Source organism: Dromiciops gliroides, chromosome 3, assembly GCF_019393635.1.
Source record: "Dromiciops gliroides isolate mDroGli1 chromosome 3, mDroGli1.pri, whole genome shotgun sequence".
NCBI classification, from domain to species: domain Eukaryota; kingdom Metazoa; phylum Chordata; class Mammalia; order Microbiotheria; family Microbiotheriidae; genus Dromiciops; species Dromiciops gliroides.
This window is the reverse complement of record NC_057863.1, coordinates 481,944,013-481,971,961: the sequence shown is the minus strand read 5'-3', so window position 1 is coordinate 481,971,961 and position 27,949 is coordinate 481,944,013. Positions and strand designations below refer to the sequence as shown.

The 27,949-nt window shown below is 37.3% G+C and overlaps 1 protein-coding gene and 1 pseudogene across 5 annotated transcripts in view; one reads left to right on the top strand and one right to left on the bottom strand.

Annotated features, from left to right (window-relative positions):
- USP12 (ubiquitin specific peptidase 12) overlaps nucleotides 1-27,949 on the bottom strand; it is a 114,599-nt gene that overhangs the window by 30,475 nt on the left and 56,175 nt on the right. For 2 of the 5 annotated variants that reach the window (XM_043993239.1, XM_043993238.1), the window contains exon 3: nucleotides 616-829. The exons of 2 other annotated variants lie outside the window; for them this stretch is intronic. In XM_043993239.1, coding sequence (XP_043849174.1) covers nucleotides 616-829 — 214 coding nt within the window. Of the gene's footprint in view, nucleotides 1-615; nucleotides 830-1,195; nucleotides 1,223-27,949 lie in introns of all 5 variants that reach the window. One more of the 5 variants, XM_043993240.1, reaches the window with a different exon arrangement.
- On the top strand, nucleotides 5,281-5,684 carry LOC122747030 (annotated as a pseudogene).

Here is a 27,949-nt window from a genome sequence, read left to right as displayed (position 1 = left end):
ATGCAAAGAACTGAATTAGGTATCATAGTGTAGTGGAAAGTGCACTGGAATCATTAAATACTGGGTTTAAATACTGAGTCTGCTATTTACTACCTGCATGAACATGAAATATCAATTCATTTGATGGGGATCTGTTTAATCATCTATAAAATGAGGAGTTAGACTAGTTGATCTTTTTTTTTTTGGGTGGGGCAATGAGGGGTTTAAGTGACTTGCCCAGGGTCACACAGCTAGTAGATGTCAAGTGTCTGAGGCCGCATTTGAACTCAGGTCCTACTGAATCCAAGGCCAGTGCTCTGTCCACTGTGCCACCTAGTTGCCCCAGACTAGTTGATCTTTAAATTCATCTCTAAATCCTATGATCCTATCAGCAAACACCATCACCTAACTTCTCAAAAATATTAAAATAAAACAGTGTATCATCATAGAAATATTTACACATAACTCATGTCAGTATGGATCTTGTAAGAATACACAAAATTCTCACTAAAGGATATGCAAAATAAAATCTGAATGAGAATATCCTGAAAACATAAACCAATTCTTATTCAAGCATGTAAACCTTGTAGGACTAGTTTATAATAGATATAAGCATAGTGGAAGTAAAAGAATTACCATTTTCTTTTCGTAACCTTGTTATGAACTTCTTAGGAGGTATTACTCCAACCTTTTTCTTCTGAGTGGCTATACTGTGAAAGAGATCTGCTAAGCACGTAAGAAGATTCTCTTTCTTCCTAGGTTGACTCTTGTAAGCTAGAACTTTTTCCCGAAATGGACGGCAAAAATAAAGTGCTTGAAGAACTGAATTGCAGTAGCAGGTGTTTCCAAACTAGAATATAAAGGAAAAAGTCTCTGTTAGCTTCACTGATCAAAGTAGTTCTCCAAAAGATAGTGTCTTAGGTCTGGGTGGAAGGGGGGAAAAACAGAGAAGTTGCTAAAATGTGTGTTTTTGCACTTAAAGGATCTGGTCTACTTTGACATACTGGTTTTGATTATTTTTCTTAATTTCAGGTTCATAACATAGTACTTGAAAATTCAAAGAAAAAAAAAACAGTCACACTCCAAACTGAAAAACACTTTATAGTAAGTTATTTTCAAGAAGACTCAGAACGATTTCCTATAATCTTTTAGCAAACTCTCCAAATGGCTTTTCAGCCATTTGTTTTAATGTTCTGTCTCTAGTCAAGTTGCTCACCTTTATTTATCTTACTGCATTCACCTCCTTGATCAGCAAATGATAATAAAGTAAAAAAGGGGTTGTGTTAAAGTATATCTTAAAGGTGACATCCCATTCAATGAATATTTATTATATTTACTTATTCCTATAACCCACATCACCTTTTACCTCAAAAATAACAATAAATATGAACTTATTCAGAAAGGCATGAAAATTCAACTAATTTCAGGAAAAGGAGAAGTATCACAGGTGAATAAAAGGGTTGAATTAAGAAAGCAAAGAATATTAAGCTTTAGGATCAATACTTTAAAAGGAACCTAGGTAGTGATAATAAAAACATTTTATTATATAAACTATAGATTTTTAAAACATTACCCTTATAAGTTTGACATGTTTAGATTGGCCAAAATGTCCAAAATAGAACTTATTTCCCCCTATCTTTTTTACCTCTCCTCCCACTCCCCCTTCGCCACTCTCCAAATCTTAACCCTTTTGGAACTTTTCTATAACCACCCAAGGTATTATCACCCTCCCAACAACCCAGGCTCACTACCTCAGTGTCATCCTGGACTCATCATTCTTGCTTTACCCACATATTCAATCTACTGCCAAATCTCATCCTTTTGACATTCATGCACCTTGAATTTGTTCCCTTCTTTCTATTCCTACAGCCTTAACACTAGTTCACAAACTAGGTCTTCATCCCTTCTCATTCAAAATGAAATAGCCAAGTGGTGTTCCTGACTCAAACCTACTATTCCAATTATCTTGCATTAAGCTAACTAATTTTCTGAAGTATAGTTCTCTCCAGATAACCCTCTTCTCAATGAGTTCTAGGGATTCTTGTTTTTTCTAGTACCAAACATAAAGTTCTCTGGCATCTGAAGTCATTCACAAACTGATCCCTTCCTACCCTTGTAATCTTCTCAACTTACTCCTCTTCATGTACTTGCCTATTTGAAGGTCCTTAAACAGAACACAATTTTCAATTTCCTATGCTTTTATACTAGCTGTCCTTTCATGCCAGGAATGCTCTGCCCCTGAATTCCACTTCTTGGTTTCCCTGGCTGCCTTTAAGACTCAGTTCAAAGACTGCCTTCTGCAAGAGGTCTTTATGGTTCCAATGTCCATTTACATCTCCCCTTTCCACATACATACATGCATACATACATACATACATCTACACCTACACACATATATGTATATATACATGTTCATACATGTATGAACTTATCATTATATAATTACGTGTTGTTCCCAGCCCCACCCCCCAATAGAATGTGAGTTCCTTGAGGGCAGCAACTGTTTTTGTTTTTGCTTGTTTTTTATCCCCAGCTTTTAGTATTTGACATACAGTAAGTACTTAATATGTGCTTGCTGCTTCACCAACCAGGCAGACTAAATAACCCATAAAGTAACAAGAAGTTTAAATAATCATAATTAATGATTTCCAACATTATTATTTAACTGAAAATTCTCTCTTCCAAATGGAACTGCCAGATCTAATTTATGGTCTTTTCTCAGTTCTCATCCTCTTGACACTGTCAACTGCTTTCTTTTTTCTCTTCTCCTCTCCTTGTTTTTGTAACCCAAATCCACTACCTAAAAAGATTCATATTTATGTTATTTTTTAATGAAAATGTTATTGTATATCACTGCCCTTTAATTATGATTCCTTCCAAAATTCATTAAGTGAAACTGCAAAAGGCAAATATAGTAAGATTTCTCCATCTCTCTTTTCTAGAACTAGATTTCTACCTCATTTTCTTTTGACTTTTCTAAAAAAAAAAAAATTTTACATATGTACATAGTTTGAACAATTTTGGATTATAACAAAGCAGCAGCTAACCTTAGGTATCTAATAAATTTCTATAATACTACAATAAAGCGCTTTCACAGCAAATTAGAAGTTAGCAAAATTTTGTTAATATATATCTGATCTTCTCACCAATATAATAGTACAAGAAAGTTCCAAAGGACTCATGATTGAAAAGGCTCTCCAAATTCAGAAAAAAAACCCAACAACTGTGGAATATGGATGCTGACTGAACCATACTATTTCTTTTGGTTTTGGTGCTGGGTTTTCGGTTTTTTTTGTTTTTTGAGGTTTTTCCTTTTTGCTCTGATTCTTTTCTTATAACATGACTAATGCAGAAATATGTCTAATGTTATTACTTACATATATATATATATATATATATATACACATATATATATATATAAAAACCTATATCAGATTACCTGCTGTCTAGGGGAAGGAGAAAAATTTGAAATTGGAAATACTATCTCTACATGTAACTGGGAAATAATAAAATACTTTATTTTTTTTTTAATCCATCTGCTGTAGAATCTATATTTTAGGAGATCTAATGTCATAGAACAAAAAGAAGAGAATAATGAGCAATTTCAGGAACCATACCATAGGAAATCATTTGAGACAACTGGGCATGTTTAGCCTAAATAAAAGAAGTCTCTAAAATAGAGTGAAGGAAAAACAGATAAAATGAGCACTGTCTTCAAATATCCATGAAGTTGCTATGTGGAAGAATTGTAAAATTATAGAATCAGAGTTGGAAGGGAGATCAGAATTCTTGTAGTCCAACCTATTACCTGAACAAAAATTTTCTCAACTACACCCCTCAATAAGTGATCTAGAAAATGTGAAAAACATCCCTCAATAGTTACATGTTTTAAAGATAAAACAACTCTCTTCTTTTCTAGGGGAATAAGGGGAGGAAGACAACAAGGGAATATGAAGTAACCAAGTTCTCCTCCTGAATATCATGAAATACAGGCTGTAAGGAATAAGTTTAAAATAGTGTAATGATTGGAATGACGCCACTTGCTGTAGGAAAGCTCTGCCATGAGGAGAAGGTGTCTGAGGGCAAGCCATGTGGTCAAGGTCCTTGGCGTCAGGAAGTGATGTTTGCTCATGGGTGCTGTCTATCAAAGCTGCCAGCCAATTAGCTTGCAGCTGTATGTGCACGTGTGGGGGGATGTTCCCAGTTTCACAGGAGGCATTGGGTTTTTTTTGGTTCCTGACCTCACCATGGTGGGTGGGATGATGGGGTCTCTTAGAAACACTTAGATTTTTACCTTTCTCTCTGATCCTAATGCTCTTTAATAAATACTTAAACACTTAAATACTCTTGCTAAAGCTTATAATTTATTGGCGACCACTCATTAGATATTTTAGCCTAGCTACAATTTTAGCCCCTTACAATAGCAACACTTAACTAACTCCAATCATACACCTTATAATTGATCTAGCCTATATGTATTATTTTTTAAAAATGTTTTTTGAAAGGCTGATTGTTCTAGAATTTAAGAAATTCCTTCACAAAATCCTACTACATTGTTTCATTTTGTATGGAGGTGACTCTGGATCACTGAAGGCTATACCAACAGTGACAGCTATGGAAAAATCTACCATGGAGGAAAGACTTTTGAGTATTGTTCCAACAAATAAGATAATGACAACTTTACTCAGACCTGCCTAGTTAGGTATGGAGAGGCTCATCACCAGTAAACAGGCCATTTGATGATGAATTCTTTGATCATGGCAACATATAAAACAAAGAAAAACAACCCTTGGTTCTGTGGGATCCCTTTCAATCTCTGCAGTAAAGGTGCTGGGATAGTGAAAAGTGGGGCGGAGGTTGCTAAAAATGAGATAATGTCTTTGTCCAATGATAACCAAGTAGGTATAATAACAGAGGAACTAAATCATATGATTCTTGACCTTCATTCTATAAACGAAACCAGAAGATGAAATAAGTAGTTACTAAATAGGAGCTCAATAAGACCCTCCAAATTAAATCAATGTATAGTCTGATATTCAGTGGTTTAATTCAAAGGTAGATGCAGGGGCAGCTAGGTGGCGCAGTGGATAGAGCACTGGCCCTGGAGTCAGGAGTACCTGAGTTCAAATCTGGCCTCAGACACTTAACACTTACTAGCTATGTGACCCTGGGCAAGTCACTAGACCCCATAGATGCAGAAAAAAATCTTCTAAAATAGACTTCCGAGAGTGCCTGGAGTCTGTGTGCCGGGCGTGCTCTCAGAGGGTTTTGCGCCTGTGCGCTGCTCAGAGGTCCCTTTCTTCCTCCTCGATCATTATGGCTCCTGTGAAGAAATCTGTGATGAAAGGCGGCAAAAAAAAAAGAAGCAAGTCCTTAAATTTACCCTGGATTGTACCCATCCTGTGGAAGATGGGATTATGGATGCTGCTAATTTTGAGCAGTTTTTACAAGAACGAATCAAAGTGAATGGAAAGGCTGGCAACCTTGGTGGTGGAGTCATAACCATTGAGAGAAGCAAGAGTAAGATCACCATGACTTCAGAGGCGCCATTTTCTAAAAGGTATTTGAAGTACCTGACAAAGAAATACTTAAAGAAGAACAATCTTCGGGATTGGCTCTGAGTGGTGGCCAATAGCAAAAAGAGTTATGAATTACGGTACTTCCAGATCAACCAGGATGAAGAGGAGGAAGAAGAGGAGGATTAAACCCTCTTGGGTCTGGAAATGTTTTGTACATGATATCGAATAAAACCTAAACCAAAAAAAAATAAAATAAAATAAAATAGACTTCCAAAATAAAAAAATGAGGCCAAAGACTATACAAAAACTGTACAAAGATTGTAAAAAAGCTTGATGTTTATATATCATAAATATTTTTTTGCAAGAAAAGAAACAAGGTGCTGGACATGGTGAGTATCAGACAACACCACACACAAAAAATTAAATCATATTTTGACAGAAAATGACAATTCCAAATTGATGTAGGAATCATTCCAGAATAAGTTATCTTTATACATGCAGATGATCAATGCTGTTAAAGGTAAAATTGAATTTTTTAAAATGTTAAAAATTAAAAGTAGAATTAAAATGATTTTTTTTTTTGGTGAGGCAATTGGGGTTAAGTGACTTGCCCAGGGTCACACAGCTAGTAAGTGTTAAATGTCTGAGGCCAGATTTGAACTCAGGTCCTCCTGAATCCAGGGCTGGTGCTCTATCCACTGCACCACCCAGCTGCCCCTAAAATGATTTTTTAAGAGCTGGCATGCAATTAAATCACCTCTAACCTAAGATATTTAAGCACAAACTGGGAAACAGATGGAGAAAAGGATATTAACATGAGAATGATATACAAAAAAACTAACCATTGTAAATCAAGGAGATTGAAAAAGCCTAGAAACCATCCCAGCAAACATCTGACTTGTCTAGCAGCAAAATATTATGTCTAAGAGAAACACTGTCTTAGAATATAAATAACAGTAATATATGTTTTTTCTATGCTCTTAACTCTTTTTTCATGATTCTCTCGCATTACTTTATTTCTTTTCCCAATTTTTGTTCCACTCCTCTAATGTGCTTTTTTTTCCCCCCTGGGCAATGAGGGTTAAGTGACTTGCCCAGGGTCACACAACTAGTAAGTGTCAAGTGTCTGAAGCCAAATTTGAACTCTTCTTGAATCCTGGGCCAGTGCTTTATACACTGTACCACCTAGCTGCCCCCCTCTAATTTGCTTTTTTAAATCCTTTTTAAGTTCTTCCAGAAGTTCTTTTTGGCCCTGAGACCAAATTACATTTTTCTTTGAGGCTTCACATATGTAGCCATTTTGACATTGTTGTCTTCTAAGTTTGTGCCTTGATCACCTCTGTCAACATAGAAACTTTCTATAATCAAGATCTTTTTACATTTTTTTTTCTCATTTTTTCTGCCTATTTTGACATGGTGTTTTTATGTGAAAGTTGGACTGTGGTCCTGCAGTATGCCAAGTTTTTTATGCTGAGACTTCAGTGCTTTCACTGGGCTTCAGGGCCTAGCTGCTCACTTGCACTGGAGCATGCTTATACTGGGAGCTGGGGCCTCCCTATAGGTCTTCTCTGGGTATGTTTCCCTGCTGGCTTGTCCTAGGGGCAGGGTCTTGCTGATCTGCCCCAGGGGTGGGACCTTACTGCTGGGTTGCTATGGAAACAAGGCCTCTTTCTTGGCAGGTCCCAGGGGCAGGGTCTCTTGTTGACTGGCCCCAGCTTTGCTTGGGGGCCTCACTACTACTCGGCAAAGGAGACAAGGCCTACCAGGTTGCCCATGCTGGGGGTGGGGACATTGGGGTGGCCCTTATGCTGCACAGATTGGTGGCTTGCAGGAGGGTGAGACCTTACTAGTGGACCTTGCTGCAGGCTCCCAGCTGTGAGGCCAACTGCTCCAGCTCTTGGACCTCACTTTCTTCCCATCATAGTGAGATAGACCTTTCCTGTGTGCTGCTAAGCTCCTTCCCACGTCCTAGATCAGTTCTGATGCAGTTTTCAAGTTTTTTGGGAGAGGAATTTGGGAAGGCTCCAGGGGGTTCCTCACTCCACCATCTTGGCGCTGGAAAATCCAGTGGTTTCTTGATCCAACTTCCAGAAAGACTTATCTGGTAGGGAAGGACAATTTTTAAATAATCCTTGTTAAATCCATCTTTATTCTATCTCCTGTACATAATCAACATGGCTTTGAGGTTTTTGCTTTCTGAGGAAGTTCTAAACATCCAAAGGAAAATTTCAGTGGCCCCATATTTGGCAGGTCTCCTTTCCCCCAAAATGGTCTAGACAACCATTTCCCTTACTAGAAAGAACTTGAAAGAACAAGAGGTTGAATTCTTGATATGCTTTGCTTTCTAATAATGTGGGGATGGTAAAATTGTTCTTATATTAAGCTACTAGGAATATGAATTCACCTGGAAAATTGGGGATCTTTCATGTTGAGAAGAATGACTGTACCTTAAGCCTCTTGAGGAAGAGGGAAAGGAAAAGAATGAAAAGAGAAGGTCAAGGATAGAATCCTTTGAGTACACCTACACATGCAAGATGGGATATGGGTGATGATCTAGCACAAGAGACTAAGGAATGGCCAAAAAGAAAGGAGATAAAGGAGGAATACTGGCACAAAAACATAAGGAGGATAAAATATCTATTTAGGAAGAGGGAGAGTAATCAACAGTGTTAATGTAGTAAGGTCAAGAATAAAGAGAACCAACAAAAGGTCATTTAATAGATCAGTGACAATCTCGGGGAGAGCAATTTCAGTTAAGTGATGAGGCTGAAAACCACATTACAAAAAAATTGAAAAGTGAGAGAAGAGTGAGAAAACAGAGGCAAAGAGTATAGAAAGCACTCTTCCTAAGGCTGAATTCCTTGAGAAAGCCATCCATACTTGTCTCTACTTTCTTTCACATGCAACTCTCTGCACTGATTCCCAATCTCATCATACAATTGAAACTGCTCTCTCCAAAATCACCAATGATCTCTTAATTGCCAAATTGAATGGCCTTTTCCTCAATCCTCATCCTTCTTGACCTGTTGCCCTTGACTGTGTCAATCACTTTCTTTTCTGGGATACTCTCTCCTCTCTAGGTTTCTGAAACAATTTTCTCTGTGTGGTTCTCCTCTTACCTATCTATCCAACTTAGTAGGATGTTCCTCCAGATCATGCCCACTAATCATGAGTGTCCCCCTCAACATTCTGTTCTGGGTACTCTTTTTACTCTCTTTATACCACAGGTTCTTGGATATTTTTGAGTCATAGACACCTTTGTAAAAGATGTAAAGTCAATGAACCCCTTTTCTGAATTTTAAAAAATATATTATATAGCATTACAAAAGAAATTAATTATATTGAAATGTAGAAGAAATGTTCTTATCCAAGTTCACAAACTCCCTGAATTTATCCAAAGACCTCTTAGGGGTCCATAAATACCAAGTTAAGAACTCTGCTCTAATACTCTCTTACCTAGTTATCTCATGAGCTCCCAAAGGTTCAACTGTCAACTTTATGCAGATGATTCTCAGATCTATATTTTCAGACCCAAGCTCTCTCCTAAACTCTAGTGCCATATCACCAACTACCTTCTGAACATCTCAAACTCAACTTGTCCAAAATAGAACTCATTATCTTTCCCCCCCCAAAATCCTCCCCTCTTCCCAACTTCCCTATTACTGTCAAGGGCAACACCATCCTCCCACAATAACCTAGGCTTACAACCTTCTCTTATACTCATTCCATAAATCCAATCTACCTCCAAGTTTTGTCTACCTTCACAGCCTTCTCACATATATACCTCCTTCTCTCCAGTTACATAGCTAACAATCTGGTGAAAGTTCTCATCAACTCACATCTGCCACAAGTCTCTCCCCAATATAACCAATCCTCCTCAGCTACCCAAGTGATTTTCCTAAAGTCCAAGTCTGATCATGTCACTCCCCCTACTCAATAAATTCCATTGGCTCCAATTACACACTGAATCAAATACAAAATACTCTAAGATTTAATAACAACAACCATCTTGCTATTGCTAGCCCTAGCACATTTTATCTCCATGCCTTTTCACTAACTGTCATTCATGTTTGGAATTCTTTCCCTCTTCATCTACACCTCTAAGCTTTCATCAAGACTCAAACAACCTTCTAGAAGACACCTCATTCTTTAGTGCCTAATCACTTGGAGATTACCTTCCATCTATTATAGAGATAGCCTTACATTTATAAAGGTTGTTTAAATGTTTCCCTCATTAGAATGGGAGTTCCCTGACAGCAGGGACCATATTTTTTTTTCTTTTTTAATCCCTAGCAGTTGGCACAGTTACTGACATATAGTAAGCATTTAATGAATAATGCTTGTTGACTAACTGATATTACCTGATACTCAAACATTCTTTTTCCTGTTTTAGATAGATGGAAAGGTAAATGAGGTAACATACTTCAGATCAAAATGAGAAATGATAATGTTGAAAGGATAGCCAAATTCCATATTTTTTTAAATTAATTTATTTGTTTATTTATTTATTTTTTGCAGGGCAATGGGGGTTAAGTGACTTGCCCAGTGTCACACAGCCAGTAAGTGTCAAGTGTCTGAGGCCGGATTTGAACTCAGGAACTCCTGAATCCAGGGCCGGTGCTTTATCCACTGCGCCACCTAGCCGCCCCCCAAAGTCCATATTTTTAATCCAATTTTCTTTTCTATTATATTTTTCCTTAATGATCTAGAATAGTAGAAAATATTGTAGTTTCAAAGACCACCTATTCCTATCTCTTTCCATTCTCGTTACCTTCACTTTAATGCTCTTTGAAATAATGGAGAATTTACTTTTAAAAAAAGCTTAATAAGAACACACATACTCTCTTAAATCCATTAGTGAATGAGAATGCAAAACAAAAGACAAACAAAACCCACAACGAACCAGGTAGCTAGAGGTGAAATGTTATTATGACAAATACTAACAAACAAAAGACAAACCTGTATAACAAAATATTTCTACAAAGTATTTAAGAAGTAATAACTATCAACATCCCCATATTTCTTTAATTTCTACATGGAGTTTTACTAAGCTTGTTCCATTGTATCCTCACAGTAAACTCTGAGAGGTAAGTTTTGTTATCTCCATTTTACAAATGAAGATTGCCTAGAGTCAAGCAGCTAGTAAGTATCTGAAGTGTGATCTGAACTTAGGTTTTCCTGACTCCAAATCTAATACTCTAATAATCATACCATGCTATCTCTTTAAGAAATAAATGACTGGGGATGGCTAGGTGGTGCAGTTGATAAAGCACTGGCCCTGGATTCAGGAGTATCTGAGTTCAAATCCGGCCTCAGACACTTGACACTTACTGGCTGTGTGACCCTGGGCAAGTCACTTAACCCCCATTGCCCTGCAAAAAAAAAAAAAAAAGAAAGAAATGACTGTATAATTAAAGATAGTATGTAAGTGCTAAGGGAATAATCTGAGAAATCAAATTAGAGTGAACCTTGAAGGTAGTGAGAAGATCACTGGGAAATAAGACAATGATACCAGATTGATCTGAAAGAAATTAGCAGAAAGATCATTGAGTACTGTAAAAAACTAGATATGAGTGATAAATGTAGGTCTAGACAAAAGGTATTAAATATTTAGTGAATATATAACTATGGAAAAATGAGTATGAATTTGGAAGACAAATGAGTAGAGTTTGGTAACTTTTTTTAAAAGGCAAGGTGATATTTCTTTCTTTAAATGTTTTTCTGTTTAGCTATACTTCTTTCTCTAAAGAAAACTTCCCAAAGGATTAAAGAATAAATGTTACTTTCTCATTGACATGAAATATAACACTAATTTCTTAAACTTTAAAGTAAGCATTAAGGGGAAACCAAAGTCTTTCCTGTGCCTCAATATTAATAACATCCTGGTTTTCCTCTATGTAAACAGGTTTTTCTCTACCCCTCCTCCCCCTACCCTACCCAAGACTCTCATCACTTTCTCTTTTGCAAAATATTTTAATTTACCTCATTCAACTAGATTTTACCCATTACTCATTGACTAATCATTTTAAACTTTAGCTATTATCATTTTCTACCCTATAAAATGTTTGTCAGTACTTATTGCCCTCCTAAAGGCTATATTAAAACTAATATGACTTAGTTACTTATAAGCCCTAAAACAGGGAATGCCCATTTCTTCCTAAAGAGAAATTTCCTAATTCCTCTAAATCTTGTGATTTTAAATGGGGAAGGAGAATGACACTTCAAATTGCTGATATATAAAATATGGGTATTTAAAAATTCCTTCTACCTCTAAAAGTCTACAGTTCTCATACTGCCTTATGCCAAAGTAAAAATTGATTATTAGGCTTTATTAGTTCTACCTGTCAAACATAAGAGGATAAAAGTAGACAGAAATGTAGTCCAGGAGGGAAAGAAACATTCTACCACAGAGAATAAATTTCCTTAAGACTAAAAAGAATGAGTACAGCCACCTCAGAAAGGTGAAATCAAAGAGGTCATCTTGGATTTAAATGAGTTCTTAAAGCAAAAGGGCTAGAAGTAAAATCTAATTAAAATGGTTACCATAAGACATCTATATTCCTTATTACAGGAGAAAATGTTGTCATAGTGAACTTGGTAAAAGTTATATATTGCAAGTAATCATATTCTACCTTGATGGAATAAACAAATAAAGTTGTAGTCCAGCCTCTCTCAAAGTAATGAATTAATTAAATGAAAAGTATTGTTTTAAACCCAATAGTACAAGGAGGAAAAGTTAATGCATACATTGTCTCCACATACTGGGGGTGACCAGAAAGGTGAGAATATGGGAATCTAAAAGGAACTTGTCATCTTTGCCAATTTGCTGGGTGACAAGCAACCTCAGAGTTGTTTTGACTTTCATTTCTCTTATTATTAGTGACTTAGAGCTATCCTCCATGAAATTATTCATAGTTCTTAGTTCTTTTGAGAAATTTGTTTCTATCTTTTCACAACACTATTGGGAATGGCTTGTTTTTTGTATATTCTGTTAATTGTTTAAATAAGTTACCAAATCCTGCTATTTCTTTGTTCATATTATCTTCCAACTTCTCTATTTCTGCTAAAAAAAAAATCACCATCTTTCCAGTCTCCTAAGCATGTCGCCTGTCTTACTGTGGATGCCTCATTATCTCTTACCTCACATATCCAATCACCAAATCATCAGTCATTAAACATTTATTAAATGCTTACAATGTGTCAGGGACCACACTAAGTGCTGGAGATATAAAGATAAAAGACAATCCTTGCCCTCAAGGAGCTCAAAATCTAATGGAGGAGACAACATGCAAATAGCTATGTATAAACAAGCTATAGACTGGATTAATTTAAATTAACCAAAAGGAAAGCTGGTACACTAACCCACTGTTGGTGGAGTTGTGAAAAGATCCAACCATTCTGGAGAACAATTTGGAACTATGCCCAAAGGGCTATCAAACTCTGCATACCCTTTGATCCAGCAGTACTACTGCTTGGTTTATATCCCAAAGACATCCCCCAAAAGAGAAAAAGACCTATTTGTACAAAAATATTTCTAGCAGCTCTTTTAGTGGTGGCTAAGAATTGGAAATTAAAGGAATGCCCATCAATTGGGGAGTGGCTAAACAAACTATGGTATATGATGGTGATGGAATATTATTGTGCTATAAGAAATGACAAAGAGGGGGCAGCTAGGTGGTGCAGTGGATAAAGCACCAGCCCTGGATTCAGGAGGACCTGAGTTCAAAGCTGGCCTCAGACACTTGACACTTACTAGCTGTATGACCCTGGACAAGTCACTTAACCCCCATTGCCCTGAAAGCAAAACAAAACAAAACAAAACAAAAGAAATGACAAAGAGGATGATGTCGGAAAGGCCTGGAAAGACATGTATGAACTGATGTTTAGTGAAGTAAGAACACTGTGCAGGAAGACAGTGTGATGTTTAAAATCTAAACTGTGTGATGCCTTAAATTAAAAAGCTTCAGTACCAGTCTTTGGGCAGTAAGCATTTATTAAAGCATACAGGTATTCACATGGAGTTCAGAAAGTTAAGAAAAGGCCTACCTAGCCTAGAGTTCCAGCCTGGTCGTGTTCTTCCTCAAGTCCTCTGCCAGGAGCCTGCTTCAATAGCATGTGCAATCTCTCAAATGATTCAGCTAAAACTTCCGATATATATCTTTACCACAAATAATTTTTACAACAGTAATATTGTTTGATGAAGAACTGTGAATGACTTGACTATTCTCAGCAGTATAATGATCTAAGACAATCCCAAAAGACTATTGATGAAACATACTATCCACTTCCAAAGAAAGAACTGATTTTGATGGAACAGACTGAAGCATGCTATTTTTCATTTTCTTTCATTTTCTTCTTTTAGTCATGTTTTCTTGTACAAAATGACAAATATGGCAATGTTTTACATAATCACCCATGTCTGATTGCTTGCTGCCTCAGGGAGGGGACAGGGGAGGGAGAGGAGGGATAAAAATCAGAACCCAAAACTATAAATAAAAATGTTCATTCATCACATTAAAAATAAATAAATGAATGAATGAATGATAGATAGATAGATAGATGATAAATAAGGAAGGAACCAGAATGAAGAATTGGAAAAGGCTTCCTGCTCAAAGTAGGGTTTTTTCTGGGACTTGAAGGAAGCTAAGGAAGCCAGGAGTCTGGGATAAGGAGGGAGAACATTCCAGGAATGGGGAACAGCCAGAGCTTCAGTGTCTTGTTGAAGAACAGAAAAGAAACTGTTACAGAGTCTGTGGTTAGGTGTGAGGTGTAGGAAAACTAGAGAGCTGAGGGAAGGGAAAACAGGGCAAGGGTCTTTTAAAGCCAATTGGAGGATTTTGTTTTTGATACTGGAGGTGATGGGGAGCTACTGGGCGAGGACGGGATGTCAGAAGAGATGCATTCAAATCTGTGCTTTAGGAAGATCACTCTGACAGCTCTTTGGAGAATAGACTGGAGTGGGAAGAGACTGGCAGGTTGATGAAGCAGCAGCTATTGTAATAGTACCTGCACTTCAGTGGTGGCAGGATCAGAGGAAAGAATGGAGTAAATGTGAAAGATGTGACACAGGTATAATCAACAGGCCTTGGCAATAGACTGGATATGAGGGATGAAAGAATGAAAAGAATAAAGAATGACATCTAGCTTGCAAGCTTAGGGGACTGGGAAAATGGGGACGATTTTATCTTCACAACATCTCTGGCTGCTGCCCACTTCTCTCTACTCACAGAAGTATTACCTTAGTACAAGCCCTCATCACCTCTGACAAAGATTATTACAAAAGCCTAACTGGGCCCTCTGCCTCAGGTTTCTCCCCACTCCAGTCCAGTTTACATGCTTCTGCCAAAGTGATTTTCCTTAAGTTTAGATCTGATTGTGTGACTTTCCTACATCAGTGGCTCCTTATTGCCTCTAGGATCAAATATTCACTTCTCTATCTATAAAAACCCTACCCAACCTGATCCCAATCTTTCCAGAATCAATGGGCATTACTTGCCCTCACATACTCTGTGATCCAGCCAAACTGGCCTTTCTTTTGTTAGAATTGGAATGGCACCCCCTGCTGGGAAAGATATTGTAGGGAAGCTCCGCCATGAGGAGAGAGCATGTGATTTAGAAGCCATGTGACTTTAGAGACCAGAAGTGACCTTTTCTGGGGTTTCGAAGGTCAGTCCAGTGTCCAGAACTTGCATCTATGGAGCCACCTTTGAGTTTTGTCAATCAGGGTTGCCAGCCAATTGGCTTGGAGCTGTGTGTGTGGACAGCCTTGTTTCCTGTTGGACAGGAAGCTTCTGGGAGGAGGAAGAGTGAGGTTTTTTTGGGTTCCTGACCTTGGCTTGGAGGGGTCAGATGCTAGGGTCTATTTAGATAGTTAGACAAAGTTTGCCTTTTACCTCTTTCTCTCTTCACCGACTTCTGATTGCACCTTAATAAATGCTTAAAAGTCTAAACTCTTGCTAAAGCTTCTAATTTAAGGACTACTCATTAGATTTTAGACATTCTAGCTAGAATTTTAGCCCCTTACACTTTACTGTTCCTCACACATGACACTCCATCTTCTACTTTTGCACTAGCCATCTTTCCCCAATGTGTGGAACATAGCCTAGCCTCACAGAATCTCTGCTTTTCCTTTTACACACCCCTGAAGTAGCACATCCTACATGAAACCTTACTTGGTTCCCCCAACTGCTAGCACCCTCCCTCCTAAACTTAATTGCAATTAAGTGCTTGTATTTGTTTGTGTTTATTCTCTCAGTCACTTAACCCTGTTTGCCTCAGTTCCTCATCTGCAAAATGAACTGGAGAAGGAAATGTGATAAATAAAATAATTACAAGAGACAAAATTCTAGATAACTTATAATCAATTGTATCGATCACAACTAGTCAGATATTGACAAAAATGGCTCATTAACCTCTCATCATCCAAAAGGAGAAAAAGAAGCTGCATGGCTCCTTCTTCAGGATTTTATGCCTTTTGGACAAGAAGTGGTCCATTGCAGCAATCAAATCTGATTGGTTCACTTTAATTTGGAGGTAGACTATATACCAGACCACTCCCAGCCTTGGGCTATCTATTCAAAGAATGATTCCCTTTTCAATGGGTGGGCAGAGTGACCCCTCCCTGGAGGAGAGACCTTCCTATCTAAACAAAAAGATCTGTCTCCACCCAAGCCTGAGCAGAACACAATGAGCTTCTCTACCCCAGGCCCTGACCAAGATTGAGGAGAAGTCAATTTAATATAATCAAGAATGACTTCAGAATGGGGGGGAAGTCAAGACTTTGAAAGAATGGGGGAGTACTGAATCTCCAAGACATTGGTTACAAATAATCATTTCTCATACAAATAACAAACCACTATGGTATCTTTGCCAAGAAAACCCAAAATGGATTCACAAAGAGTCTGATACAATTAAACAACAATAAGCACTTAATAAATGCTTGTTGAGTGATTAGGTGTCTGAATGTCTTAAATATCAGATACTCATTAAAGATTCTTGATAGAGAATTTTTCCCAAACAACGACTGCTTTTGCTTTGCAAAACCTTTTTAATTTCATGTAACTTATCTATTTTGTCTTTTGTATCTATCCTGTGTTTGGATAAGAAGTCACTCCATAGTCACAATTATGAAAAGCTGACTTTTTTCTAAATGTCTCTTGGTATGAATGAATAAAAAAAGCACACTTACTCCCTGTCCAACACTATTTCTGCCCTCAGGGAACTTACATTACAATAGGAAGAGTGAAGACTCATCAGGCCAGAGATGATGACTGGAACCACAGAAGAACAGCACACCCTTTCCAGTAGCAGTGACACTGTTCATTTGATTCTGGTTCTAGAACTGGAATGAGAGGGTGGCAGCACAGCAGTTGGTGAGAAGATGGCCAGAGAGTAAAGGGTAACACTGCTGGAGCAACCAGCAGTGAGCCACACTCAAGGCAGCACTCTACAACTGGGACCTTGGAAATTCCAAGGTGAAACAATTGAATCCTACAGTTCATAATTACTGGTCGGAGTATGAACTTTAATGTCCAGGTCATATATAATGTTCAGGATATATAAGACAGCAGTATAAATTAAATGCCAAGACTGCTTTCCATTTTTCCTTATGATTTTTTTCAAATGGAATTTTTACCCATGTAGTTTATTTTCTTATCTTTATTAAGCACTGGGTTATTGAATCTAATTGGTTCTGATTCTTCCATGGTTGTCTATTCATTTATGTTTCCATTAAAAAAAAATACTGTGATGATGACTGCTTTGTGACAGGCTACTAGTACCTTTCCCGAAGTTTCTCTGAAAATTTTCTATCTACTGCTCTTTCAAAGGAATTTTAATATTTTATTGAGCTCTGTAAACTCTTCAGTAGTTTGAGTGGTATATACTAAATCTATAAAGTAATTTAGGAAGCATTGTCAGTTTTGTTATATTGGCATGGCCTAGCCATAAGCACTAAGTATTCATCCAGTTATTTTACTCATTTCTTTATAGAGCACCTTCTAAGTATATCTACATATGTTTTGAGTGTGCCTTCATAAATTGTTTTCTAGATATTTGATACATTTTTTATAGTTACTTTGAATACTGGAGAGAAATACCTCTGAACGGAATAAAGGTGATAAAGTTTTTAGCTAACATTAAGACCTTAACAAACATAAGAAAATTCCTATCAGAGAAACATCTTTTGAGTGTGTTAAGTATGAGAAATCTTTTAAACTGGAGCCGGAACCTTACTGAACCTTTTGGCCTGACTGGATTGAAATTCCACTTAAGATTCTGCATATTAAACAGCTCTTTAGCTCACATCAGGACCTTTCGGAGCATGAAAGGATTCATATGAAGGGGAAAGCTCTTCTGGAGGACATCAATGTTACTGGATTATACATCACCTTGAAATGACAATATACGATACCACCTTTTTAATGCCGCCTATAAGGTGTTAGTAACTTTTTTTGTTGTTGCTGTTGGACAGTTACTGTGCTTTCATTTGTCTAGGAAACTTCTTCAGTAGTGCAACTCAGCACCTATTCTGCAATTTAAGAGTCTTAAAGAGTTTCCCGGGAGCCAGAGAGATGTCTAGAGTTTGCTAATTTTGCTTTATCTTTCACTAACACAGGCATCAGAACTATATTTGTGTCCTAAAAAGGAGTTCAATAAACTATCTTTCACAAATTTGGAGTCAAAATTGCTCTCCTAAAATTTTCTCTTTAAATTTGATAGAATTTTTCTATAAACCCACCTGGACCAGGGCATTTTTTTTTAATTTGGTTGTTCTTTTATAGCTATTTCAATTTCCCTTTCTAAAACTGGATTAAGATATGTATTTAGTGTTCTTTCAGTTTGGATATTTTATATTTTTGAAGCTAATCTTTCATTTCTTTTAGGTTCTCAATTTTATTGGCATATAATTGTATATGGTACATTCTGATAATTTATTTCTTCTATGCTTTGACTTTGACTTCATTTTTTTACTTTGTCTCTCCTCTTTTGTAAGAGATCAGCTAACAGTTTATCAATTTTGTTGGATTTGGTTTTGGTTTTGGTTTTGGTTTTTGCAGGGCAATGAGGGTTAAGTGACTTGCCCAGGGTCACACAGCTAGTGTCAAGTGTCTGAGGCCAGATTTTGAACTCAGGTATTCCTGAATCCAGGGCTGGTGCTTTATCCACTGCACCACTTAGCTGCCCCCCAATTTTGTTGGATTTGTTGAGAAATCAGTTCATCAGTTGTGTTGTTTGTTTTCCTCTAAACCAATTTCAACATTTCCTCCATTGGTACTTATTTTAAGCTTATTTGCTTTAAGTTTTTTAACTGCATATTTAGTTCAATACTCTGATACCCAAGATATACAAGTGGCTAACAACAAACATACTGGAACAAAAGCATTCCCCAAGAGATAAATGATCTTAATGTACAAAGAGTTAAAAAAGAACTGCAAGGGGGCAGCTAGGTGGCGCAGTAGATAGAGCACCGGCCCTGGAGTCAGGAGGACCTGAGTTCAAATCCGGCCTCAGACACTTAACACTTACTAGCTGTGTGACCCTGGGCAAGTCACTTAACCCCAATTGCCTCACTAAAAAAAAAAAAAAAAAAGAACTGCAAGTTAACACCATGTGAAAGAATAACCAAAATCATGAATAGTAGGAGAAAAACAAATCATAATTTCTTCACACCAATCACAGTGACAAAGAGGAAAATAAATGACAATTGTTAGAGGGATTTGGGGCACCAATACTCTACTAGTTGAAAGACCTAAGAATTGGTCTGACCGTTCCAGAAAGCAATTTAAAACTATGCTTCTCAAATTACTAAATTGTGCAAATCCTTTGACCCAGTGATAACACTACTAGGCCAATCCAAAGAGGTCAAAGTCAGAGAAGGACTCATATTTACAAAAATATTTATAAACTACATTTTTTTGTAAAGTGGATACCCGGGCAACTGGGAAACAAAACAAATTGTATTCCATGAATATAATTAAATACTACTGCTAAGTCTATCCCGGCAAACAATTGATATAATGACAATAACTTAAAGGAAAACAACTTTGAAAGACTTAAGAGCTCTAATCAAGAACAGCCATTCCTTCAAAAGACCAAGATAAAGCATGCTGCTGATATCTTGGCAGAGAGATGACAGACTTAAGCTACAAAATGAGACATACATTTTCAAATATAGCCCTTTTTTGCAGAAGTGGGAGATAATGTGAGTGAGAATACTCCATAAGACTTTTCCTATTTCATGGTTAACCTGGTTTTTTCCCTTCATTTTTTCTTCTTTGTTATGAGGAATGACTCTTTGGAAGAGAAGAAGGGATATAGTGGAAAAGGAAGGTAATATAAAAACAAAAGCTATCAATAAAAAAAATTACAAAGGTCCCAGTAGTCAATCAAGTAACAATAAAGATCTCTAGCTTCTCACATTTGTAAATACAAGGTAAAAAGTCAGGCAATTTTTATCCTGAAAGCATGAGAAGGAGCATGGCTTTAATATGTACAGAGCTGGAAGACCTGTCTTCAAGGTTCATTGTCTGACACAACAGTGGCTGTGTGACTTTGAGGCAAGTCATTTTGACTTTCACTACCACAGGCTATTCTTCCAAGACTGTAAGTTGCAGAGCAGGTGGGTGCCTTGATAGAAGAGCCACAAAGTTTCTTATTCTTATTTTTTATGACCATTTCCAGACCCTGCATCTACCATCTTTTTTCTTTTTTTTCTTTTTTTTTTTTTGTGGGGCAATGAAGGTTAAGTGACTTGCCTAGGCTCACACAGCTACTAAGTGTCAAGGGGTCTGAGTCCGGATTTGAACTCAGGTCCTCCTGAATCCAGGGCCAATGCTTTATCCACTGCGCCACCTAGCTGCCCCCATCTACCATCTTTCTATCACTTCTTCACTATCCTTTGCCTCTCTGATTAGAGGGTGGTGCCATGAAGTCCATTTAAGACAGAAGATCAGTTCATTTCAGACATGGCATTCCCCACCTGGCTGTACCACTTTGGGATTTCTCTGACTTCTCCAACAGGGCCCCAACAAGTACCATATCTTACCTCTACCCTTTTATGTTTTGTCTTCCCCCATTAGATTTTAAGTTCCTTGAGTACAGGGACTGTCTTTTTTTTTTTCTCATTTGTAATCTATTTTAGCACAGTACCTGACACACAGTAGGAACTTAGTAAATGTTTATTACCTGACAATCATGCAGCAGCCTCTTTTCCTTTGAGGTTTACCACTATCCAATTTTATTACTCAATACTGATTCTGGTGGCTCTTATCTATCCAATGCCAGAACATTCTTTTTTCCACAGTAAGTTCAATGTCTAGCCAAGTTCCCAGACTTTCCACCTCAACTCCTACCCTCATGCTAAAGGGCTTCAACAAACATATTTATAGTTCCTCAAATATCCTAACTTCCCAATTAGTCAATCTACTCAATTTTCATTGGGTCAGCTAGGTGGCACAATGGATGGGGCACTGCCCTGAAGTTGGGAGGACTTGAGTTCAAACCTCACCTCAGACACCTACTAGCTGTGTGACCCTGGGCAAGTCACTTAACCCCAAATGCCTTAAACATTTGGGGCCATCTCCAGTTGTCCTGATAATCTCTCTCACCACTTGGCCCAGATGGCTCTAGAGGAGAGAGTGATGGTGGCTTTGCACAGCCCTTCCTTATTTAAATCCAATTCATTCCAAGTCATGACATCTGTCATGGTCCTTTTCAATAAAAGATAACAGAAGTTATCTACATAGAGTAATATCACACCTTTGATTTTGCCATTACCCATATATATTCCATTTCCATATCCGCAAACTGAAATTGCTTCATATCATTCCAGCTTTCCCTAAGCCTTAAAATCCCAAATTCTGTTCTTTACCCTTAGCATGCCCTCCATTACTTCTACATTTCAGTTCTTTCTCAGATCATGACTATTACACTAGCTATCTCCTCTCTTTCCCATCTCCATCCCTTTACTGAACCAATTCAATTCTATGATGTAATCCAATGTCAAATTCAAACAGAAATGAGGGCCATTAAACCATTCATAAGGATCCCTATGGGCTGCATATTGACTTAGAAACCTACGTATTAATATCATCTATTTTTATTTATTTTTTATTTTGTTAAATACTTCCCAATTATACTTTAATCTAGTTCTAGGAGTGTTTGACACCTCTATTATAATTTACTATCACATTCTTTGTCCCCTTGTCCCACAGCCAATCACACTTTACCAAAACCAACACTGGACTCCTAGTCACATGTTGCTGAACAGAGCTTGGAAGAAATTTAAATTGTCCCTTCCCTTCTGCAAGGTAATAATTCTACTACTTCTTAATCAATTCACTATTGCACTTGCCAAAGGGACTCTTTCAAGCCTTTCCTCTTTCCTTAATCCCCCATGGGACTCCATCCCCCTACTTTCTCTGTTAAAGACCTCGCTTCACAACTTACTAGAAAATAAATTATATCAATCCTTCTTCTATCCTCTTGCACTGCACTCAAAACATTTCCCCAAGTATCTCCTTCTTCATTCCAGTCTCAGATGAAGAGGTGGGCCATCTTCTTGCTAAGGTCAATCCCTCTATGTGAATCCTTGATGCCATCTCTTACTTTCTAAGTTTTATTAATGTAGGTTTTTTCAAATTACAAACATTTACAGAACATTCCCATTCCATGTAAGGTGTCTTATAACAAATTAAAACTGCTAAGTAAAACTAGTAATGCATCAATCTCATCTGAAAGTAAATTTAACATTCCACATTTGTAATTCTCCCCACCGGCCCTGGATTCAGGAGTACCTGAGTTGAAATCTGGCCTCAGACACTTGACACTTACTAGCTGTGTGACCCTAGGCAAGTCACTTAACCCTCATTGCCCTGCCCCCCCCCAAAAAAAATTAACAGAGTGGCAGCTAGGTGGCTGAGTGGATAAAGCACCAGCCCTAGAATCAGGAGGTCCTGAGTCCAAATCTGGCCTCAGACACTTAACACTTACTAGCTGTGTGACCCTAGGCAAGTCACTTAACCCCAATTGCCTCACCCCCCCCCAAAAAAATAAATAAAATAACAGAAATTGGGGGCAGCCAAGTGGTGCAGTAGATAAAGCACCAGCCCTGGATTCAGGAGGACCTGAGTTCAAATCCAGCCTCAGACACCTGACACTTACTAGCTGTGTGACCCTGGGCAAGTCACTTAACCCTCATTGCCTCTTTAAAAAAAAATTAAAATTAAAAAATAACAAATCTATTTTTTCTCACTCCCATTCCCTACCCCACTGGAAAAAAAGAAAACAAAAACAAATTCTTTGTAACAAATATGTATAGTCAAGCATAACAAATTCCCTCAATGACTGTATACAAATCACCCTGTACCCTAAATCCATCACCTCTGTCATGGATATTGTGCTACATCCTCTGCAATCATAAATGGTCACAGAATTAATCATAGTTCTTATAGTTTTCAAAGTTATGTTTTTACTGTATAAATTATTCTCCTGGTGCTGTTTACATCAGTTCATTTAAATCGTTCCAAGTCTTTGAAATCTTTTTCTTCATTTCTTACAGCATAAAAATACTTTCATCACAATTCCTATACCACAATTTATTCAGCCAATCCTCAATTTGTGGGTATCACCTTAGTTTCCAGTTTTTGTCACCACAGACAGAGCTCCTACAAATATTTTTGTGCAAGTGAGATCTTTTCTTCTTTCTTTGATCTCATTTGGATATCTGATTTTGATGGGAGTAGGTCTCAGAGTAAGATAGCTGAATGAAAAAGTATGGGCTGTTTAGTAACTTTTTGTATAAAATTCCAAATTGCTTTCCAGAATGGTTGTACTCATTCATTCACAAGTCTACCAACAGAGCATGAATGTACCTGTTTTCCCACAAGTCCTTTTATCATTTTTAAAATTTATTTTTAAAATTATCCTTTTTATCATTTATAAAATTTATCATTTTCTTTTTTTGTTTTGTTATCTTTGCCCAACTAAGATGTGTGAGGGAGAACCTTGGAACTCCTTTAATTAGCAGTGATTTGGAAGACTTTTTCATATGACTATATATAAGGGAAAACTGTACACAGTAATAGAAATATTGTAATGCTGATCACCTGTGAAAGACTAAGTTACTCTAAAATATTATCCACCTAAAGAGACAGAATTTATGTACTCTTGAGTATATAATGAAGCAGACTTTCATCATTTTTTTTTTTTGCTTTTTTGTGTGAGTATTGATGGAGGGGTATTTCCAATGTGTCTAATATGGAAAAGTTCTGCATGACTTCATTATATCATACTGCTTGCCTTCTCAATGGGAGGGAGGAAAAGAACCCATAACTCCAAATGTTTAAAGAACAACGTTAGAAAGAAAGAAATAGGGACTCAAGATGGCAGAGCAGTGGCAGGAACTCAGCTGAACTCTCCCAAATTCTCCTCCAAATAACTTTAAAATAAACATCACAAATCAAAAGAGCATCAGAGTCAACAAAAGGTTTGAGTCAAACAATTTACAGCCAAAGACAACTTGGAGTTTGGAAAGAAAGAACTGTCATATTGGGATGGTAGCAATGCCAGTAACAAGCCGGGGAGGCAGGTGCAGCAGCAGTCTCAGGAGCTCTTAGCCCATAGATGGTAAAGAGGTCAGATAGCTGGTCAGAAAGCTTTGCCAGCAATGGCTTCAGAACCCTGCTGCATTTCCCATATGCAGGTCTGGGTCACAGGTCAAGGGTGAAGAGAAGCACTAGTGCTTGCTACCACAAGAGAGCAGAGGCCCTGGTCCCACTTGCAGGGCAGAGAAGAGTGCTTGTGGTCACTCAGAAGCAGGGGGCCTGTCTCTATAACAAGGCAGAGAGCAGAAATGGCCCTTCTGGCCAAAGTAGAGAAGGGACCTGGCTCACAGTTCCAGGGCAAAGAAGAGTGCATGTGGTTGCTCACAAGGAATTGGGGGGGATGGTCTCAGCTCCAATGCTTGAGGCTGCAAGGGAGAAGGTAACCTGGTTGTAGTTCCAGGGCCAAGAGGAGCACTAGAGCTAAAGAGGAACAAGGAACCTTTCCAAGTAAAGAGCAGAGCACAGGAAGGAGAGCAGTGCCCACACTGCTCCATAAAGCACACCACCCTGCAAGCACCAAAAACATTCAGACTTCAAGAACTAGAACAAAAAACCAAGAACTGAAAATAGCAGCACAAAAATCTGTAGCTTGAGACAATGCCTCCTCCTAGGAACAGAACTCAACTTTAACATAAAGTTAAAAGTCAACAAGTAGGCCAGGAAAATGAGGGGAAAAAAAGAGAAAAAGAGAAATACAAAAAAGTTATGTCATGACAAAAACTCAGAAGGAGACATCAATGTCAAAACAACCACAAGCAAAACCTCAAAGAAAAAAAAAAAATTATGAACTGAACACCAATACAGTAATTCCTAGAAGGGTTCAAAAAGATTATAAAAATCAAATAACAGAAATAGAGAAAAAACTGGAAAAAGAAATAAGATTGATGCAAAAAAATTATGAAAAGAATAAGTAGCTTGGTAAAAAGAGGCACAAATGTTGAAGATAATAACACTTTAAGAAAATAGAAGTAGGGGCAGCTAGGTGGCACAGTGGATAAAGCACTGGCCCTGGATTCAGGAGGACCTGAGTTCAAATCCGGCCTCAGACACTTGACACTTACTAGCTGTGTGACCCTGGGCAAGTCACTTAACCCTCATTGCCTTGCCAAAAAAGAAAAAAAAAAGAAAAAAAGGAAAAAAGAAAAAAAGAAAAAAAAACCAGAAGTAGCCAAATGGAAAAAGAGGTACAAAAGCTCACTGAAAAAAATAATATCTTAAAAATAAGAATTGGGCAAATGGAAGCTAGGGACCCCATGAGACATCAAGAAACAATAAAACAAAAAAAAAATTTTAAATGAGAAAAATAGAAGAAAATGGGAAATGTCTCATCAGAAAAACTACTCACATGGAAAATAGTGGAGTGATAATTTAAGAATTATTGGACTACCTGAAAACTATGTCAACAACAACAAAAAAAAGCCTAGACATATTTCAAGAAATTGAGGAAAACAGCTGATATCCTGAACTACAGAGTAAAATAAAAGTTGAAAGAATCCATCAATCACCTCCAGAAAGAGCTCCAAAAATGAAAATTCCCAAAAACATTAGAGCCAAATTCCAGAGTTCCCAGATAAAGGAGAAAAATATCAAGTAGCCAGAAAGAAAGAATTCAAATATTGTAAAGATACAATCAGGATTACAAGAGATTTAGCAGCTTTCACATGAAAGGATTGAAGGGCTTGGAATATGATATTCCAGAGGGCAAAGGACTAGGAGTGCAAACAAGAATTACCTACACAGCAAAATTTATCAAAACTTCAGGGGGAAAAAAATGGAAATTAAATTAAATAGGACTTTCAAGCATTCCTGATTTAAAAAAAAAAGTTAAAGAGAAATGATAGTCAAATACAAGACTCATGAGAAACATAAAAAAAAAAAAAAAAATGAAAGATAATACAGAGGACACCAGTATGAGTTGACCATGATAGAATGATATCCAGGGGCAGCTTGGTGGCGCAATGGATAAAGCACCAGCCCTGGATTCAGGAGGACCTGAGTTCAAATCCGGCCTCAGACATTTGACACGTACTAGCTGTGTGACCCTGGGCAAGTCACTTAGCCCCCATTGCCCCGCAAAAAAAAAAAAAAAAAAAGAATGATATCCAAAATAGAGGGGAAGATAGGCAACAGAATTCAACAATATGTTGTTTACAAGAAATACCACTTGAAACACACACAGAGTAAACATAAAGGTCTATAACAATCTATTATGCTTCAGCTGAAGGGGTAGAAATCATAATTTAGGAAAAGAAAAAAAAAAATAAGTAGATCTAATTGAAAGAGAGAAGCAAGGAAACTACATTATGCTAAAAGGTACCATGAAGTAATATCAATACTAAATATACATGCACCAAATGGTATAGCGTCCAAATTCTTAAAGGAAGAGTTAAATGAATTAGAGAAGGAAATAAGACAGTAAAACTATACTATTTGGGTACTTCAACTTTCCCCTCTCAGAACTAAATTAATCTAACCACAAGATGATATGGAAGTGAAAAGATTTTAGAAAAATTAGATATGCTAGACCTCTGAAGAGAATTGACTGAGAAGAGAAAGGAGTATACTTTTTTTCACAGCAGTACATGGAACCTTCACAAAAACTGACCATGTATAAGAGCATAAAAAACTCACAAATGCAGAAAAGCAGAAATATTAAATGTACCCTTTTCAGATCATAATGCAATAAAAATTAGATTCAACAAAGGGCTGTTGAATCATATATTAAAAAATAATTGGAGGGGACAGCTAGGTGGCACAATGGATAAAGCACCAGCCCTGGATTCAGGAGGGCCTGAGTTCAAATCTAACCTCAGGTAATTGACACTTACTAGCTGTGTGATCCTGGGCAAGTCACTTAACCCTCATTGCCCCCCACACCCCCCAAAAATGGAAACTAAACCTAAAGAATGAGTAGTAAAAGAACAAACTACAGAAATGATAAATAAAACTAAGAGCCGGTTTTATTTTTTTTTAATTAAATAGACCACTGGTTAATTTGATTTTTAAAAAAAAACAAATTATCAGTATCAAAAATGAAAAGACTGAATTCACCACCAATTAAGGTACAATTAAAGCAATTATTAGGAAGGATTTTTTACCCACTTATATGCCAATAAACCTGACAAAGTGCTCTGATTAACAGAAGAAAGAGAAACTTAAATAACCCAGAAAAAGAAATTGAACAGGTCACAAATAAGCTTCCTAAGAAAAAAATCCTTAAGACCAGTTCTATTTACAAGTGAATTCTACCAAACATTTAGAGAACGATTCTAATACTACATAAATTATTGCAAATTAAAACAACTCTGAGATACCACCTCACACATCAAATTGGCTAGCATGACAGAAAAGGAATTACAAATGATGGAGGGGATCTGGAAAACCTAGGACACTAATGCACTGTTGTAGAGTAGTGAACTGATCTAACCGTTATGGAGAGCAATTTGGAACTATGGCCAAAGGGCTATAAAACTACATCCCCTTTTGAGCCAGAAAAACAAGTACTAGGGGGCAGCTAGGTGGCACAGTGGATAGAGCACACGCCCTGAAGTCAGGAGGACCTGAGTTCAAATCTGGCCTCAGACACTTAACAACTAGCTGTGTGACCCTGGGCAAGTCATTTAACCCCAATTGCCTCACCAAAAAAAAAAACAAAAAAAAAACAAACCAAGTACTAGGTCTGTATTCCAAAGAGGGCAAAGAAAAAGGAAAAGGATCTAAAGTACAAAAATACTTATAAAAGTTCTTTTTGTGGTGGCAAAGAATAAGAAGTTGAAGGCATGTCCATTAACTGGGGAATGGCTAAACAAGTTGTGGTATATGACTATGGAATACGACTGTGCTTTA